The sequence below is a fragment of the Aricia agestis genome, chromosome 15 (genome assembly GCF_905147365.1).
Source record: "Aricia agestis chromosome 15, ilAriAges1.1, whole genome shotgun sequence".
Classification (NCBI taxonomy): domain Eukaryota; kingdom Metazoa; phylum Arthropoda; class Insecta; order Lepidoptera; family Lycaenidae; genus Aricia; species Aricia agestis.
Genome location: NC_056420.1, coordinates 9,187,999 through 9,209,079, shown reverse-complemented (window position 1 = coordinate 9,209,079; position 21,081 = coordinate 9,187,999). Strand labels below are relative to the sequence as shown.

The 21,081-nt window shown below is 36.6% G+C and overlaps 1 protein-coding gene across 1 annotated transcript; it reads right to left on the bottom strand.

Annotated features, from left to right (window-relative positions):
- Positions 1 to 665: 665 nt before the first annotated feature.
- LOC121734465 lies at positions 666 to 1,709 on the bottom strand. The gene has a single exon (XM_042125078.1). The coding sequence runs from the start codon at positions 1,707 to 1,709 to the stop codon at positions 666 to 668; it is 1,044 nt and encodes a 347-aa protein (XP_041981012.1).
- Between the last annotated feature and the right edge of the window lie 19,372 nt (positions 1,710 to 21,081).

Below are 21,081 nucleotides of genomic sequence, written 5' to 3'. Positions count from 1 at the left end.
ATTGGTGAATATTGTTAGAGTATAAGAAATCAATTAACTCGTATCCTAGAGCTGAATTGTTCAAATTATTGGGCATCATGTAGTCATTATAATGATCTTTTGTCCAATCTATAAAATTTAGGTTGAAGTCTCCTATAATAATTAAATCGTCTACATGGTTAAGAACGTTGCTGGCGTTGTTTAAAAATTTTGACAACAGGTTGGTTGATAGTGGTGGCGGGAGGTACACTGTACATATAGCGATCTTTTTACAGCTACGATTATTGTAAGTATTAATTAAAACCCATACTTCTTCGCAGTCGGTCTCCCAGGACTGCATACGTGTGGAATGGATGTCGCGTGAGATGGCGATCATAACGCCTCCTCCCTCGGATTTTAAGCTCGACGAAGAACAACGATCTCTACGATATACCGTGTACCTCTCGTCAACGAGCTCGCCATCGAAAATATTTGGATTGAGCCATGTTTCAGTAAACCCGATTATATCGTAGCTAGCATGAGCAATATTTAAGTATACGTCGTTTGTTTTGGTTCTCAGACCTCTTACATTTTGATAATATATATTAAACATACTTAACTAAACAGAAACCGCAAAGAATATTATTTAATTTAAAGACGGTTAAATATAAACTAAAATAAATAACAGAGCTTGGGGTCGCGGGGGTCTATTTGATTTTGTGCAGGCTTTCCAAATTATGTATGTGTATAGCTGGATACGTTTCATCTTTGCGTACATATATTCTGCCATTTCGTACCCACACATATTTGTATTTTGCATCCCTGGATTTCTGACGAGCAGCCGCGTGAAGGGATTTGAGGGTTGGCGACAGATGTTCTGTGACGTAAACTGGTTTAATGGTGCTCTCGAGACCCAGGTGACTAGTATTAAGTTTATTACTGGGGTTCTTTTTATTGTAAGTCGCGACTGCCGCAAGAAGTTCATCACGACGACGAGCACTATTAAGTTTTAGGATCACAGAGCGGGGACGATCGCTGTCTTTGTTCAGTTTTGCCACTCTGGTTACATTTAGCATCTCGCTCTCCAAAATTGTATGATTTACGGATTTGGCGAGATTTACTACAGAAGTGAATAGGTTTTCAGACTTGCGTTCCGGTATACCGTTTATTTCTACATTGCATTCCCGCCATGTTTGCTCTATTATTGTCAGTCTGCTAGAGAGGTTGTTTACGGTAGATGTTAGGTTTGCGTTCTCCTCTTTGAGAGATTTTATTACAACTCTCTTATCTTCGAGTTCTTTCAGAACTGTCTCATATTTTTCATTAAAGAAGCTTAAGGATTCATGAAAGCTTGCAATCTGTTGTTGGATATTTGAGAGTTCTTTGGTAACATGCTCCTTTATAGCGGAGTTGAGGAGCGATGTAATCTCTTGTCTCAGGATATCGCGTAGCCTGTCCTCGGTAACGAAGGAGGTTTTCTCTATGGTGGGCGTTGTCACATTTTCGGAGTCGCTCTCAATAAGCACCTGCGCCTGACGGACCGGGGTATTGGAATTATCGCCTTGCTTTCGCTGAGTCGATTTGCAGCTTGGGCATCTCCAGTTGCGTCTATATTCGTTGGGTAACTGCTTACGCCTTTTTTCTGGGATACTTGCGCAGTCCAGATCGTAAGTTTGCTCACAGTGGGGACACTGGAGGTAATCTCGTCCTTTGATGGGAAGAAGGCAGCCTGCACAGGTTTTCCCGGGCATGTTTGCTTTATCGTCTTAATCCAGAAAATAATTTTAGGATTGCGACTTTGAATTGGTGCAGAGCCCTCTTGTGGTCACTATTGGAGATAGCGAGACAGGATCGAACGATTGTTAGTCAGGATGCGACGTAGTTCGGGGAGTTCCCAATAGATGGCAGCATGGGTATTAATGACGAAGCGAATATTGATGAGTGATTTTATTGTTTAGATGTTGATTTTACGCCCATATTACAAAAGTATTATAATTAACTTGAATTTTATGAACTTAGAACACTGGGGAACTGTTAACAGGGACTGGAATAATATTCTTGTGCAATCGGTACCTTTTGTCAGTCCTAGGAGTTTTGAATCTTCTAACGGTGAAGAATTTACGACACGGCACTGTTTTATTTTGATAGAGTTCAGTTTGCACTTAACTTATTTGTTAGCCTTGCACTATGCACTTAATTTTAATCGATTAACCGGACTTAGGGATTGTTATCAACACAAACTATTTTTTAAACAATTTTTAAACGGGAGCTGTACGAATTTGCTGTTTACACTCGAGCGCCATCTCGTGACGAAGATTTTAAATGCACGTGGCGAAAAAATGAACTAATGCTGTCATCATACAAAAACGTCATTTTTGACAGTTCTCCTTTACCAGCAGCGCCCACGTTCATTTATAACTTTTTTTGACCAGCTTTTCTCCGGTCAAAGATATTGAGGTTAAAGTTACAGTTAAATTTAGCCTTAACTATAAGCATAACTTTAACTTTAACCACGCCTCTGGTGCAACTCAACCTAAGTCTTAATAACTGGTTAGAGACAGCCCTGTGTAAGCGGTTATAAGCAGGGCTTTTAGCGCGGGTCGTTGGACGGCGGCGTGGCGTGCGGAGGAAGTGTTAACAGCGGGGCGGACGGCGCTATCTCCTGATATACAAGCCCGATGCGTTGTAAGTGCGGTTCCTTTTCTAATTAATACTAGCGTTTTCTTTGGTACTGCAAGTACTATCATACTCGGATGGCGGACCTAAGTAATTTGGTCGCGTTATGTCAAAACCAGCTGACAGTTCACAATGCTCATTGAATTATAATATGTCTATGATATAATCCAACCAAATGACATAAGGCTGTCAACTGCCTATGAATCAATTTCTTCGATGGTACATGGCCACAATAGACATAACTACCAGTACTTCGACTGCTAAGAGACGGACGTGTATTAATACCTGTCATTTCTTTCGGGTTTCGCCAGGATAAGTTAAAGGCTGGCGCGCTGGCTGATATAATTTATTTTTAAAATGAAGATTTTGAAATTGAATTCTGACAGTTTTCTTTGCATGTGCCAAAATATAAACAACAATTAAATTTGTAGGTAACGACCCTAGCGACGACTTTTGTCATAATACGTCAAACTTAAAAATTTCAACATCAGTTCTAAGTCGGTATACTCTATCATTCTGTCTCCTCTGACATGGCGGTTATCATGAACAGACCTACCTACGTAGATATATTAAGGCTCCTCTGATAGTCCAAATTATCCTAATCCATACAAATATATAATTAATAGTTAATAATAGAAACTATATATTAATATTTAGTGTCCGACTGAAGGTCTATTTTTGGCCGAAGCCGAAGCCGATTAACCGGCAATCGCTACAACCTTCGGCGAAGCCGAAGCCGAAGGTTTATTATCTTAATCGCTCGACTCTCAGTCATTAATTTTTAACCGACTTCAAAAAAGGAAGTTATCAATTCGACGCGTATGTATGTAATATTTCCAGAACTGCCCAATTTTCGTATATGTTAGTCTGTAATCTGTATACCAGCGTCTGAACAAATGTGCCAAATTAAAATGATTTAGAAGTTAGGGTCAATTTATATTATCGCTGAGACGAAGCGAAGCGAAGCGAATTTCCAAAAACGGAACACAGAAAATTCAACCTTAACTCTGGAGCGTAACCTAATATATTACTTCTGCGAGGCCAATCAGCATTGGTCGCGCGCATCCACGCGACTTCGCGCGGATGTGCGCACCTTTTTAAATTCTCAGATGTAATAAAGTGCGTTAATGCTTTGGTGTTAAGGTTGAATTTGTAATGTTCAGTTTTAATAATTCGCTTCGATGCGCTTCGACTCTGCGCTAATATAAATTGACCCTTAGTGTTTGTTTATTGTATTCGACAGTGACTCCCATCAGTGGCCTCTGCATATACGACCTCCGTCGCTCTCTCACGACTCACTCAGTCTTTCGTTCAATTTCAACGGTTGCTCGGACCTTCGGCAAAGCTTCGGTTTCGGCCGGGCTTTAGGCCGAAGCCGAAGGTTTCGCCGAAGGTATTTTTTTTGGCCGAAGGCGGCCGAGGCCGAAGCCGAAGCTTCGGTCGGACACTAATAATATTACAAATTCAAGTCCAAACCGCTGACCCGATTTTACTGAAAGGTATGGACTATGGAGATACTTTGTGAAGAGAGTCCCGGGAAACTAATAAAACACTTTTCTTGCACTTTTTCCACTATATTTCTTTTATATAAATATAGTGGAAAAAGTGCAAGAAAAGTGTGTTTTATTAGTGTACAACATGAATTTCCACCAAGAACCGACAGTACAATCAATTACATAAGTCCCGGGAAAGGTCATCTAAGGATACTTTTTATACCGGAAAATTTACAGTACCCGTGCGGTATTCGAACCTTGGCGCAACGGAGTTATGGGCCGCGGGCATCATCTTTTTTTTATGAAATAAGGGGGCAAACGAACAAACGGGTCATCTGATGGAAAGCAACTTCCGTCGCCCATGGACACTCGCAGCATCAGAAGAGCTTCAGGTGCGTTGCCGGCCTTTTAAGAGAGAATAGGGTAACAGGGGAGGGTAGCGATGGGAAGGGAATAGGGGAGGGTAGGGAAGGAAATAGGGTAGGGAATTGGGCCTCCGGTAAACTCACTCACTCAGCGAAACACAGCGCCAGCGCCGCTTCACGCCGGTTTTCTGTGAGAACGTGGTATTTCTCCGGTCAAGCCAGCCCATTCGTGCCGAAGCATGGCTCTCTCACGTATACTAGATTTTTCATAATTTTTTTATCATAATTATTTTCACCAAATGTAGCGCAAAAAGCCAAGTTCTTTTCGACCATTGAATCCGCGTTCAATTGACATACGATTTGAAAGCGCTAAAAGCCACTAACTGGTTTTGAAAGCAAATAAAGTGAGCGACGCAACGGGTGAAAAGTTTTGTATGGAGTGCATAATGATTGCAGTGCGCGCCGACACGTAGCCTCTAAGCGAGGCATTAGCGATAACCCGGGCCAAATTGCTCATAACTTACTACAAATTACAATACGTTCGCGTACTTTATAATTAGCCTCTTTGCTGTTGCTTACGAAAACTTCAAATAGTTTAAACCTTGTTTGAAGAGTACAGAGAATTAAAAACGCTCCATAGCTATATACAAAGACAGGGACGGACGTCGGACAACACAATAAGCTTTGTCCACACTATGCCTTTTTCTGTTCGTAAAGGGCAGGCAGCAACGCGAAGCTGAAAGACACTGCAACTGAACAAAAATGACAGTTGGCGTTGCGTTCGTTGACGCATTCAATTGTTGAATGCGCCAATACGAAAGTTGAAGACGAAAATTGCAGACGAAAGCGCATAGTGTGGACATTTCTTTCATTCAACTTGAATGCGTCAACGAACGCAATGCCAACATTGTCATTTTTGAAGTTTTGGATACGGTCAGAGGGCATGCGTCGCGGGCATGCCTCACGTTCGCTGTTGACTGCGCTATCAGGCATGCCCTTGACGAACAGAAAAAGGCACAGTGTGGACAAAACTACTCTATACACTATGGATGATCTATGAAGCACATAAAGTGGTGTCGAGTTATAGGTAGCTACAAATGTTATAGTGTTTCCATTATTAACTAGAAGAGATTTTTATTGATCTTTGCTCAGAATTGTAATGCTGTTTTGCTTGATAGTTTTACTCCAAATCGAGTAATAATTATTGTGTGGACCGCAAAACTGACAGCTCGAAGGCTCGCATCGAGCCGGCTTGATGGAATTAAATACTTATATCGATTTAGAATAAATCGATATATTTAATTCCATCAAGCAATGCTGTATGTGTGGATGGAAACCCGAGCTGCGGGTTTTGCTCGACGTTATTGCTCGATCAAGCAAAACCGTATGTGAGTACTTAGCATTAGACAAAAATAGCACCGCCATATAAAAAAGTACTTAAGGGCCTGTATTCCCAGAAACGGACTTTTCAAGATTTAAAAGTGACAGAAGACACAAAAATATAGTAATTTAAATTCTGAAAAAAATATATGTGTTAGTTAAGGATCTAACACAGTGGAATTTATATTCCATCACACAATATCATGAACTTCACTCGATAGAAAAAAATCCCAAAGTTACCTCTTCTTTTAACGAAATTTCCATACTATGTCCAAATTATTTGGAATTTTCAGATAATTTTTGCACTGAATTAAAGACAAAGAATATATCTAGGGCGTTTTCTTTTTTTTTGACTCCATATAATTGATGTATAAAAAAACGACGATCAAAAAACTATAAAATAGCAGGCGCAAAGTGTGTGACTCAAAGCGTACACCAGCCGAACCTTTGCGCCTGCTATTTTATAGTTTTTTGATCGTCGTTTTTTTATAAATCAATTAAATCTTGAAAATCGTCCGTTTCTGGAAATACTATTTTACTACTAGGTTTCTTTGTTCCTAGTAAAATACTATTTTACTAGGAACGAAGTTAATAAAAATAATTTATTCAGTTTATTTATTACTTCATGAAGAATACGCACTTAATAGTTAATTATTATTATGGTGATTGCGATCAGATATTTCATTAAAATGCTTAAATAGCTTCGGAGTTTCGCGAGTCGAGATGGGTTTTTAATAAAGTCCCAAAAAATTCCGCCATTACATTACACGGCCGGGTAATGTAACAGGATGAAATTCCTATGAGTTTTCAATGAATGTGAGGAATTTGTAACGCCCTACCCCGAATCGCCCCGCGACGCTTCGAATCGTCCGCGCCGCTAACAATTTACAAAAAAACGTTACGTGCTTTAAATACTTATTTGCTCGGGTGTACTTTATTGGAGTGAGCATTGAAAAATGTTGAGTTGAGCACGTGATTTTCACAATTTCATACGATATTTAGGAGAGTTTAAGCGTATATTAAGGATTCCATGTTTTTTTTTAATCAAAACTTTAAACTAATAATAATCTTTTCTTGATAGTAGTTAATTATGATATCAACACCTACGAGAGAGAGGGGAATTCGCCACCATGACATTTTTTTTAATGTCATGGTGGTGGTGGTGGTGTTCAAAAAAAAAGAAAGGACTTTATCGAAGAACGATAATGCCGTCCCACATACTTATTTGTATTATAAAATTTACGATAAACCAGGATAATTTAAGATATACGGTACGAATATTTTTACTCTCTCAACATTTTCATTATTTAGTAAACGAGAAAATGGAATTAAATGATGTATTCCGAAATGAGTAGTGAGTATTGCATTTGCCAAATAATCAATTTCACGCCTGGATCGGTATGAGGTGTTTTCCTTTCAACGTTTTCTCGGAAGGAAAATAGTTATGCGGGAAAAATCTAACACTATTAGTTCTGATACACGGTGTGTGCAGTCTATGTAAAAGAATATTGGTATGTAGAATTCCATTGTGCTTTTAGGAATGTTAGATTATATAGATTCATGATTTTTCATAGTAATTTTCCAAAATTTCTTTAGGTTACACCCATTGTTGTGGTTGTCTCGGCTCTCGAAAATACGTTATCCATTCACTATCTCCAACTTTATTTAAAATCGCAAATTGTGCAAAATTTGTGTTATACAGGGTGTAACAGAAATAAGTGATAATACTTTAGGGTTTGTTCGTGTTCCTTGTAGAGAGTTCACTTTTGTATGGGGAAACTCGTGACGCTCTGGCCCTTGCCCATACAAAAGTGAAAAAAAAATTTCGTCTTTCAGAGCTGCTACTTTCACAATTAACTCTCTACAAGGAAGACGTACACACCCTAAAGTATTATCACTTATTTTTGTTACACTCTGTATATGTAAATGCTCAAAGAGAATCGTTCACTTTAAATTGCTTTATCTGAATTTTAAGAATATTTTTGTGCAAAAAGCTACAAAAGCAATCAATTATGATTGATAGTTTGTTTTATAAAGAGCTCTCGCGTTCTCGAGCAGATATAAAATCCCACCGAAGTAAATGAACTGTCAAACACACAGTTTCGTCGCAATAAGCGATTATTTCACGAATTCATGAATACAAATAACTTCTTTGTCGGGGAGCGCGGTTTTAAAACAAGCTTTTACGAATGTGCTGCTCAATTTAAGTGTTAATTTTTAAACTATACGTCGGTCGTTTTAAATTATAATTTTTAATTGAATTGAGTTATTTTGAATGTTCAAATTTACCAATACTCTGTGTAAACTGATGGACTTGTTGTTGATTTGGATGGGTGTAACGATATAATTTAATTAATATAATTAGCGATAATCAGAATATAGTTCGAACACGATGAGGTACGAACTGAAAATAATTTTTATACGTCACAGCGTCAAAGGATTTTTGCAACGTTTCGCTGGACGAAGCTCCAAAGTAGCTCATTAACGCCGACTGACCACAACCGGAGTGATGAACTACAAGTTCTCAAGAAGTGTACGGTAAATATTAATCAGAATATTCCAGAAGGCTCTAATGAAGGCGCGGCGGCCCGAGGGCACGGCAAACATTTTTAATCCGCGGCGCATCTCATAAATTTCAGCCCACAGATGAAGTCTCTTTTGTTTTTATTCGCCCAAGGAATATTTTATATTATGCGGCCCGTCCTCGAAGGCTCATCGTAGACCAGATAGGCTGATAAGAAAGCCATGCATATTCCTCTAAGATTGCCCACTGCCCAGATATTGATTGTGCAATATTGTGTATGCTGTAGAAACCTTTGTAAGGATGGTGGTATCCACAGTTATCGAATATAAATTTGGCAACTTGTGATTTGAACAACAACTACACGTGCAGAGAGTCCTTAAAAAGTTAAAATCATAAACCGCCTATGCCCAATCTGATTGTTTATGTATTGTAAACTCGATTACTAATTCGTTGTAATAATTATGCAACTACAATATGAGAGGCATAGGGGACGTACATGTATTGGTTTATAACAATGAGCTTAAAACGTCCGTTTAGAAATTTAGCATAATATTATTCCATATAGGCATATCGTTTATCATATTACTATGATACGGCGTAATAAATAGCAATGCGTACTCGTCAATATATTCAATACTCATTACAAACCAATCGTTAAACTATTAAAAACACGCGTATAATATAAGAACCTAATTTTGTTTTCGGACCTCATATTGGCTATTTAAATCCCAGAAACGACAGTAAAATAAGCTCAAAGCACAGATCTATGCGGATTGTGGATCATAGATCCACATAGGCATCGGCACTTGGGTATCAAAATAATATCAGCGTTGCTTTTCTTAGTTGGCATACACAACTGGGCAAGTGTGTGAATTAGATGTCTTTTTAGGGTTCCGTACCCAAAGGGTAAAAACGGGACCCTATTACTAAGACTTCGTTGTCTGTCCGTCTGTATGTCTCCAGGCTGTAACTCAACGGTAATAGCTAGAGAGTTGAAATTTTCACAGATTATATATACTTGTTGCCGCTATAACAACAAATACTAAAAAAAAAACAAAATAAAATTAATATTTAAGGGGGGTACCCATACAACAAACGTCATATTATTGGCCTTTTTTGCTCTATATCTATAATGGCAACAGATAGGTACTTGAATTTTTCACAAAGTCTTTAGTTATAATATGTGTTCTTTGATATTTAATAATAATATTAAAATAAAAAATTAAGGGTTAAGTTAATCCCATACAAAAACACAATTTTTGGCCTAATTTTGCTTTATAATGGTACGGGATCCCTCGTGCGCGAGTCCGACTCGCAATTGGCCGATTATTTGTGACACTTGTGGCGGCGTTGTAAAATGTAAGCCTTGTAAGTTGTAGCGTAGCTTGTAGCGCTGTAATACCATTTAACACTAAAGACGTAAATAAACATCTTGGGCTTCTAGCCTAGATATTGTGCTCCTAGCCTAGACGTTGAGCTCCTAGCCTAGATCTGTAGTGCAGATAAAACCATTTCTATTTCGTATCTGCGGCCGCGGCGCCCCAAAACGGGTGGTAACTAACTTTTAACTCGATAGAGCTCCAACGTTTTAAGGTCTTCGGAACTGTGAAAATCTTTTAACAGCTTTCTTTAAGTTTACAGTGATCGAAACGTTACTTTGTTTAAAATTTCTAACGTAATATGGGACGGTTCGAGGTTTAAATTTTTAAAGTTCGCAACAATGTTTAGTCGTATAAATTCAACGGGGGAGGATGTTTTATCTCCTATAAGGCTGTAATCCGATAAGTATCTTTGCATATTGTGCTCCTTTCTGCGTAGTGAGAGGCGTCGATATGCGATTAGTTTTAAATCTCTTTGAGGAATACAATGCGTGTTTTATGCAAGCTTATTTATTCTCCGAGCATTATGTTAATATTACAGACGTTTTAAATACAGGAAATATAATATTTTTATGTCATATTTTAGTTTGTTCGAGATCTATTTATAGCGGTCTCTCCACGTTGGCAGATGATGGACCAACGCAAGCCTGTAGATGTTCGTCAATGAGAGCCTATATTATGTATAATGTAGATTGTGGTATATAGCTTTGTCCACACTATGCCTTTTTCTGTTCGTCAAGGGCATGCGTTATAGCGCAGTCAACAGCGAACGTGAGGCATGCCCGCGACGAATGCTCTCTGACCGTATCCAAAACTTCAAAAATGACAATATTGGAGTTGCGTTCCTGCCCCCCTATCATTAACTTTGTCAAAACCTGAGCTAATCCGTGCAGGTATGTAAACAGTTGTAAAGTGAATGGTTCTTTTTCCGTATCATGTGCACTTTTAGTTCTGAATGGTTTTAACCTGTAATATTTGTCTCTGAACTGGATTAAGAAATGTCAAACACGAACGTCAAATTTGACTAAAGGAATTGTTTTTTTTTTAGGAAATTGAAATGGCTTAGCCATAACGACTAACGGAAAAATTGTAAATCAAGATGAAAATATAGTTTAAAAAAAGATTAATATTTTTTATTATAAAATATACTATTTTCTAATATAAAACGTGGTCAATGTAGGAATAGTTACTTTTGCACCGATTTATTGTATTTAAAGGTAATTATTATAAATGTGTAAATGGTTTTATTTATATTTTTTGGTATTTTATAAGCCCTTTATGAAAACACTGAGAAAATAACACTCCTTCATGTTTATATTATCACAAGCATGGCGATCTAGAGGAGAAAGAATTCTCTGACATTGGCAACTAACTGAGTCGGCAATTAAAAAAGAGAAGAAGAAGGAGACAAAAAAAAAAGATAATTGGATATTGTTATTAAGTTTATAGAGATTATGTTTTAAGCAAGAAATTGATAAGTTTATTATATCCTATACCTACTTGATACCTACGCTAAATAATCTACCATGAAAAAGTCTTAGAAATGCATCAAACTTGTGGATTACAATTACATGCATTACAACAGAGTTGATGTCATGAGTTGAACATAGTTTGTTGAACTTGAACTCATTCTTGAACACCTACGTTTTTTTGAGCTTTCAAATAGGTATTATTGTAACATAAACAGGCAATTTATAAGTTTAATAATCCCCTTTTTGTGCCTTGTAAGGCATTTTACATTATTAGTACTGTGTACGCTGAACCAAATATTTTTCAGGATAAAGGATGATTGCTAACACTGAGATACTATAAGTACTACATTTTATAATAAAGAATTGCAAGTGTAATGATGACGAAGTCCTAGGAAGATAATATATATTCACTCAAAAGCTTTAATTAAAAGAAATTTAATAAATACTCGTTTTTAAATGTTTTTTCATTTATTTTCTCACTTAAATATACCTACCTTAGATACATATTCATACACAGCTTTCATCAATAGGTACTACATTTGTCTTACACCTTATTATCAACCTAGTATCAGATAGGCAAGTGTTAAATCTCTTTTATATTATACTTATAAAAATATTTATACAGCGGAAATCTTAAACAAGGTCTTGTCACTTAAAATCAAAGAAGATGAATCAAATATCCCTTGTGTAAATATTAATTTATTATTATTAAAGGAGTTCAAATACCAACTTTTGATGAAAGATAAAAACAATATTATAATTTCAGACTTTTATTTGGCAAACCAATAACAATTAGAAACTGCATTGCAAGTTGCAACTATGGGAAATTGCCTGGGATATCTCAGACAGAGAGCGGTCAAGGGTTTTGTGTTCTGTGTGTTGTATTATGTTGTAGAATGCCTCCCGTGTGAGTATCTCTATATACTCACACAGGAGGAGTTCTGAATGTGTCAGAATTGCTCCTCAGTCACACACTGACTGCTCCAACGCAAATGCTTCAACGCGTGACCACTCTGTCTGATAGGTCCCTAAAACGACCACATCTTTTTAAAATGTATAATACATGAGGACTTACTAAAGTCCTTATTACATTAAAATTTAAAATGTATTTTAAATTTTAATGTAATAATATAAAACTAATATTATTATTATTGAGGTACAAAAGTATTTTTGGTAATAATAATATAAGTTCCAATGAAAATATTATGTTTTATGAACAATAAGTATGTTTGTTATGCAATTTTTGTTATGTCTTTTTGGAAAAAGTACTATAAGTAATGTAGGATTATATTTTTGAGTTTTAGTGACTATTCCCATTGTATATTATATCATATTGTAGTCAAGAGAAGTTATAAATGAAAAAGTGCATATGAGAATTTAGCTAATTTGGATTTTATATTATCAATGATTTAACTTTTCTAGTAGTTTAGGTGTATGTGTGTGTGTTAATATTTATTCGTGAATATACATGAATCTAAAGTTTCAAAGGTTGTGTTCTCAAAATTCTTGTTATTGAGAAAGTAATACCTTTGAATTTACCTCTTTGGTGCAGCGTTTATCATGCATGGTTTACAAGGAAATAGTTTGTGAAATAACACAAAGACCTACTGCAATCAAAAGATTGTACGAAATGCTCATAAGATAGGTTCCTAAGAAGTACATAGTAAGTCCTCATGTATTTTAAGTTTTAATTTAATATAAAACTAATACTTACTTATTATTATTATTGAGGTAAGTACAAAAGTATTTTTGGTAATACATAATAATATATGTTCCTATGATAATATTATGTTTTATGAACAATAAGTTCCATATGTTTGTTATGCAATTCTTATTAAGTAAGTCTTTTTTGGAAAAGTACTATAATGTAGGTTTTTGTTTTTGAGTAAAATTTAGTGATTTACACTATTCCCATCATATAATACCATATTGTAGTCAAGAGAAGAAGTTATAAATGAAAAAGTGCTCATATGAGAATTTAGCTAATTGGGATTCTATGATATTATCAATTATTTAACTTTTCTATTAGTTTAGGTGTGTCAATGTTTATCCGGAGCATGTTATACATACATCTAAAGTTTAAAAGGTTGTGTTCTGAAAATTCTTGTTAAAAGTAAGTACTTAATATTGAATTTACCTCTTTGGTGCAGTGTTTATCATGCATATACCAAAATACTTCAGGTTTACAAGGAAATAATTTGTGAAATAACACAAAAACCTACAATGCAACTATAAGATTGTACCTGTAGGTTTTTGGTGAAAATTCATACTTGTTTTACAGTAATTATACACAACACTTGTGTTCCTTATACCTTGTATGTGTTTCTTGTGTACTAAATCAATGCAGTCTTAGCTCATCGCACAAATGCAAACCTTATTGTTGACTAGACATATAGGTATATTGTACTAATATACTACACCTCACTTATGTTATTATTCTGAAACCTCACTAACACTAAATGGATTACTAAGGTCTCTACGTCTTTACTTATGTATCACTTCGTGATTTAACTTGAGAATACTTAATCGTTTTCCAAAAATTTGGACACTTCGAATGTTTAGTTTTTTGGTTTTAATAACGAATTATTTTCACTAAAATATATGCTATAGACTAAAATATAACTTATTAAGTAACTAACCAACTAAATATCAATATAATTTAAGACTAAAAAGTATGTAATATTAATAAATAAAATTACTAAAATGTAAACTATTCAGTAAAAGCTACTCGTTGGTTGGTGTTTATTGAATTGCTGTATTTGACGTAAAAGCAAGCGAGCTTATGTCAGAAGTGTTGTCATGATTCGAAATTATTACTCAGTTAACAATGGAGAAGTGAGTTTTGTGTCACGTGACCACTGACTGGCTGGAAAATAGAGGTCATGGTACCAAAATGCGAGCCAGTCAGTATTCTGGCTGGCTTTAAGAGCTCATGATAGAGGGGCAGGACGCATTCAATTATTGAATGCACCAATATGAAAGTTGATGACGAAAATTGAAGATGAAAGTGCACAGTGTGGACATAGCTACTCATTAACAGAGTAAACAGAACCTCTAGTTCTGTCAACTCTGTCATTAGTTCATTACTGCCAAACGTGGACACGGGCCAAAATACTACAAATAAGGCAATTATTTGAACAGTAGAAATGAATATTTTATCTGGTTGCGTAACTAATGGAATGAGCTGGCGTTTTCGACAATCTGCAACCTCAACCCTAATTGAAGTTATGAAAGAACATTTTATTAAGCATTAGCCAGCAAACGACGGTATCGACAATGTGGCTACACAATTCGTATTTTTACGATAAGGATCTGTCCCACCTCGCCACCATTAGGGGTCAGGCGATGTTCAGATAGAGGGCAATTTATGCACCACAATCTCTAAGGGCTTGTATTTACTCGTGTAGACCCGAGATTACTATCTAATGCGTTCTTTTAATATAACTTGCTGAGAATAAAGATAAGATTCGATGAGGATTGAAAAAGTAATTAAACTCGGTTTCATTGAATTCGTTCATCTTATTTGATTATGGAAAAGAAAGAAAGTGAGTTTTAAATATTTTTTCAGTACAGTAAATCAAGTTTGCACAATACATATTTTATATTTTTGCACTGCTATTTTTTAAATTTATTATATTTTGCCAACTTGCAAAAAACTGTTATAGTACGGGAGCCCTAGAACAAATTTTTTGTGATTACTAACAAGCAAATTTTTTGTGAGTAGCTACATTTTGATAAGACGAACAACATTTTTATTTTCGAAAAATCTCGAAAGTGGTAGCTAACTGAGATAGAAAGGATTTCATACTTTGACGTGATGGTCCTAAAATACGAATTGTTTTATTTGTAGGACAAGGTTACTCTTAAATTAAATAACCATTAACCTACCAATATACAAAAATCAGCTGGTTAGGGTTCCGTTTTAGGATTCTGTAATCAACAAAACTTGGTTGAATACCGTACCCTAAAACGGAACTCTAACTAGCTGATTTTTTGTGTATTGGTAGGATAATAGTTATTTAATTTAAGAGTAACCTTGTCCTACAAATAAAACAATCCATATTTTAGGACCATCAAGTCAAAGTATGAAATCCTTTCTATCTCTGTTAGCTACCACTTTCAAGATTTTTCGAAAATAAAAATGTTGTTCGTCTTATCAAAATATAGCTACCCTCAAAAAATTAGCTTGTTAGTAATCACAAAAAAATTTAGGTTCAAAGTTTTGGTTCCTAAAGCATCATTAATATGAAATTATTAAAGTAACCGCATAAAGATTCTTATGGGGGTTTTCAGCAATAGCTTGTTAAAATATGCATAGCATTCATCGCGGGCTTTGAGCGGGGCGACCGAATCAAGAAATTCCGTAATGAAAAAAAACCTAACACCCTCCCCTAACCCCCCTAACACGACTGCGACGTTGCTAGACTTTGGCGTGGTGTTTGTGTGCGTGCGACTAGACGTATGCGAATTATATTTGCATAAGTTGATAAAAATGCTATGCAGTAGCTTCACCGCGGCAGTCCCGGAGTGCTACACGTGTTTCATAATTATCTTTTATGGTCATGCCAGCTCATCTGCTATTCGATGGCAAATGATTGGCCGCTTTACATTTAAGGCGACGCCTTGATAATTTGGCTGTAGCGATATCGATTTTTCTCAGCAATGACTAAAGCTAAGAAATTAAAGTTCATTGTCAGTATTCATCATGTCTTTGTCTTTGAATTACCCATAGCATAACACGATTGGTCAACTTTTATAACACAGAATATTCAATCAAAAAGACCTCTGTAAAAAAGGGATTCCTATTTTGCCAACAGAGGAGAGTGATTTAAGTTTCCAAAATTTGTACATAAATTGGTTCAAGCATACACTTTAATTTGCCCATAGCTTATATGAAATGTATATATGGTTTTTAAATTACGCGACAAAAACCATTTTGTCGCTTACATGCTTGTGCGGACCGGCCTCTCATAGAAAACAAGCAATCTAAAACATATTCAACACGGTTTTTACTTTAACGCGGCGTCACCTTAAAACACCATTGTGTTTCTAACGACTAACGAATTAGTTTATAGACTTAGTTGTTACGATGCCCGCGGCGGCCGCTGGACGGATTTCATTCCAATTCAAAGGGAGTTCGTCAGGGCCGCGGCATGGCGCAAAACAAAAATACGGTACAAAAATAAAGTTTTATACAAAACTCCAAAGGTAAATATTTTTGTTTACTGTCCGACGTTGTTTACAACAATTTGTTTATGGTTAAATTAATGCATTAGTTAGTACTTGGTTGGTAGGTGTAAATACTTTTTAACATCTTCGTGATTATGTGATTAAAATATGTATAAGGTAGTATTCGTAATTTGCAAGTGAGAGTAAATAATTGAAGACTAGACTAGACTAGATATTGGCCGCAAATTAGGTTGTGCTATGTGCATAAATAACCCATTTACTAAGAAAAGTAAACGTGGGAGAGCCATGCTTCGGCACGAATGGGCTGGCTCGACCGGAGAAATACCACGTTCTCACAGAAAACCGGCGTGAAACAGCGCTAGCGCTGTGTTTCGCCGAGTGAGTGAGTTTACCGGAGGCCCTACCCTTTTCCCTTCCCTACCCTCCCCTATTCCCTTCCCATCTCTACTCTCCCCTATTAAGTATTACCCTATTCTCTCTTAAAAGGCCGGCAACGCACCTGCAGCTCTTCTGATGCTGCGAGTGTCCATGGGCGACGGAAGTTGCTTTCCATCAGGTGACATGTTTGCTCGTTTGCCTCCTTATTTCATAAAAAAAAAAAACCTTTGTTTATTCCCGGAAATCGAAGTATCTCAGATACACCTATTATAATATCAGTTTAGCGTGAAAATTCAAAGAGTAATAGTCTATAAGATAGACGTACATTACACAGGAACACTTTAATATTTTAAATAATGTTTGTTATAAGAACTAGATGACGCCTGCAACTCCGTTGCGCTAAAATTCGGTTATCGTGCGGGAACCGTACCTTTTTCTGGGACAATATCTCCATACTTAGTTTAGCTAAATCCGTTCCGCGGTCTGGGCGTGAAGAGGTAGACAAACAGACATACACACTTTCATATTTATAATAATATTAACTATAGTATGGATATTAATAAGAATGTTTGAAACCATTGTCCTGGTTTATTATACACTTAATTTACCATCTCAATAAAAACACTACATTTACAAAGGTGAGGCACACGTTTATATCAATAAGAGAATACCGTCCCACGCTAACGACATTACACATTAAGGTGTGTACGCAATACGCTACAAGGTAGAGAAGTGACAACACCTATCTCGTGATCAACCGCGGTCTCTCAGTAAAAAATTGTCTTTCAATTGAAGACGTAAGTGGATGACATACTCGTAAGTGTAATGTATAATAATATAATATTATGTGTAACGTGTTGAACTATCGAACGGTCGTGCTCCAATATGAATTAATTAATAATATTTTCGCGAATCGCGCGGCACATTGCCGCTGACCATGGCGCTCGTGGCCAACGAGTTGCTGGCGTTTATCCAGCACGCCATCGACACCATGGACGAGATCAGCATCATGCAGATCTGCAAGTCCTCCTTAACCAGTGAGGAGATTTGCCAAGGGAAGCAGCTGCTGTATGAGACGCTCCTCCTTTGTGGTGAGAGTACCGACGCATCATCTGTCGACCTTTGAAGTGGAGGAATTCTGGCCGACTGATGTGGTCTACCGAAAGTTCCGGGGGAGACACCGGAATGAAGCGCGCGTCACGTCGCCGTTAACTCGTGATAAAGTGTAGTTATTAAGTATATATATTTATTTTTTTATTATACTTTTTGCACACATCAAGGTACAGAGGCGGGCTTAATGCCTTTAGGCATTTTATTCCAGCCAACCTTTGGGTGATGTAGAGACGAGATGAGGTAGATGCAAAGTACATCTATAATTTTATCAACATTAATAAATACATACTATAATAATTACTATTACATACTATACGGATACTATAGTTCAAATAAACTAATAAATAAATAATATATATATATATATATATATATATATATATATATATATATATATATATATATATATATATATATATATATATATATATATATTTTATATACACAATAAATATCATATTTTATATAATATATATACTAATAATATATTAATTAAAAGCATCTTAATTTATTCTGTTCTTAATCTGCCCGAGACTTAATCAAAAATAATTCACGAACTCTGCGCTTGAATACCTTTTTTGACTTAGCCAATCTCACTTCCACTGGCAGTGCGTTCCAGAGGAGGATAACTTGGATATGAAAGGAGGAATGGACGAGTGATGTTTTATGGGGTGGACAAAGAAGGAGCATGTTATTTGTGGACCGGAGATTTTTGTCGTGATTGCTACATCTAAATTTAAAATGAGCAGCCAGATAGTCAGGTGCAGAGGGAGAGTGGAGCAGGGAAAAGAGGGTACACAATGCCCGTAGCGATCGTCGTTCACGTATCGGCAGCCACTGCAACTTGGCACGGAAAGGGGAGATGTGGTCGTACTTACGGAGGCCAAAAATAAATCTAATAGAATTATTGAGAAGCCGGTCGAGTTTGTTGAGGTGCTCCGAATTAAGGTCGAAGTAGCAAGTATCACAATAATCCAGTACTGGGAGTATAAGAGTTTGTACTAGTAAAATTTTTATACTGGATGGCAAGAAATATGTCATGCGATAGAGAGATTGCAGGCAATTAGTGACACTTTTACTAACGTGAGACACCTGAGTACGCCAATCGAGATTAGCATCAATATACAAACCGAGATTCTTAACACTAGGGCTGAAAGGAATAACGTTTCCGTCGAAAATTACAGATGGGAGAGTTCTAGTGTCGACTTTTCTCAGTAGTCTCGGGTCAATAATTTATATGTATGTTAGTTATTAAGAGATATAATGTATGGGCCTACGTAGCCTGATTTAAATAAATAAATAAAAATAAAAAATAGGTGCAAATACTATTTTTTTTATACTTACCTAGAACCTACTTGCCTTCCTTGGCAAAAAATCTAAATGATTTGCGCGTACAAAGAAGCGGGCATTATCAAGATATTAATGTTGAAATTAGGCTAAAAAAAAGATAAGAAAAAACTAGACGACGCTCGTAACTGGGTTGCGACAAAACTAGACGACGCTCGTAACTGGGTTGCGACAAAACTAGACGACGCTCGTAACTGGGTTGCGACAAAACTAGACGACGCTCGTAACTACGTTTCGACAAAACTAGACGACGCTCGTAACTGTGTTGCGACAAAACTAGACGACGCTCGTAACTGGGTTGCGACAAAACTAGACGACGCTCGTAACTGGGTTGCGACAAAACTCATTTATCGCGCGGGATCGGCACATGCCGCAATACAAATTGTATATCAAGTTTTATCTAAATCGGTTCAACCGTTAAAGCGTGAAGAGGTAACAGACAGACAGCCAGGTAGACAGGACACTTTCGCATTTATAATATAACGAGCTTATGCCCGCGGCTTCGCTCGTGTTAAGAAGTATTATTATATACAAACTTTCATTCCCTACTTTAACTCCTTGGAGGTGGAACTGATCAAAGTCCTTTCTTAGCGGATGCCTACGTCATAATATCTACCTGCATGCCAAATTTCAGCCCGATCGGTCCAGTGGTTTGGGCTGTGCGTTGATAGATCACCATGTCAGTCAGTCACCTTTGAGTTTTATATATATAGAAGTAAAAATTCCTTCACAAAATGTTTATGAGCATTTATCAAAAAATTCAATTTAGAAAAATATCGGTTCTAAAGCTAGTTTTATTATTAAATACTGGAATGCTTAGTTCTATTTGGTATCCAAGTGCGCAAGCACCCAGGGGGAGATACTTTCGCTAAACTTCCAGCCCAATCTCGCTTAGATCCCCATAAACATTTTATTTCATACCCGCAGTAAACTGCGCGCTGAACTTTCAAAAATTATGTCGACCCTACCCCGTCTATACATTCTATATTCTCTTATTATACACACGTACTCACCCATGTCATATTTAAAAAGTTATTTTGGGATCTGTTACTTTTTTTCTCAATTTAGCTTTATAGTGGGTGCAAATTTTCACCCACTAGCACGTTTATATACACCACTTATGTTTGTAGCGGAGATGTACTACTGTGTTTAATTTTTTACTAGCATTAATCTGCCATACGTAGTCATTACAGTATCCATCTTAAACTCTGTTTTTTTGAGGATAAGAAGTAGCCGACGTGATCCAAAGCTTTGACTACCACCATGCCGATCGAAACCAGTTCAGTAGTTTTTGCCTATAAAGGAACACAAGCACAAAATTTTATCTTTATGTTATGTAATGTATTTTGAGTAATTAAAGTAGAATATATAGGCTTAGGCCTTAGGGTCAATTCAGACCACAACGCGACACGTAGATGCATTTCTTCTACTGAATTGATATTTTCTTCTACTGAATGATCAATTGCATGAGATGTCTTGCAAATCAGTCAAATCAAATCCATACAAAAGAAATGCATCTACGAGTCGCATTGCGGGCTGAATTGACCCTTATGTCATCAAAAAACCATTTGCCGTTATTTGAAGCAAAACTGTTTGAAAAAATAAAGTGAATAATCAAGTGTAGGTGTATTGGGGTATTCATTTAAATCCACATCCGACGTGCAACAGACACGCGGCAGGTTGCGGCTGCGGCTCGAACTTTTTGAGTTACACTCATATTTGTGCATCCAAAGCGCCGACTAAATCGTTGTACATTGAAAATCTACATCCGTACCAATAGTATAAATGAGTGTGTCTGTTTGTCTG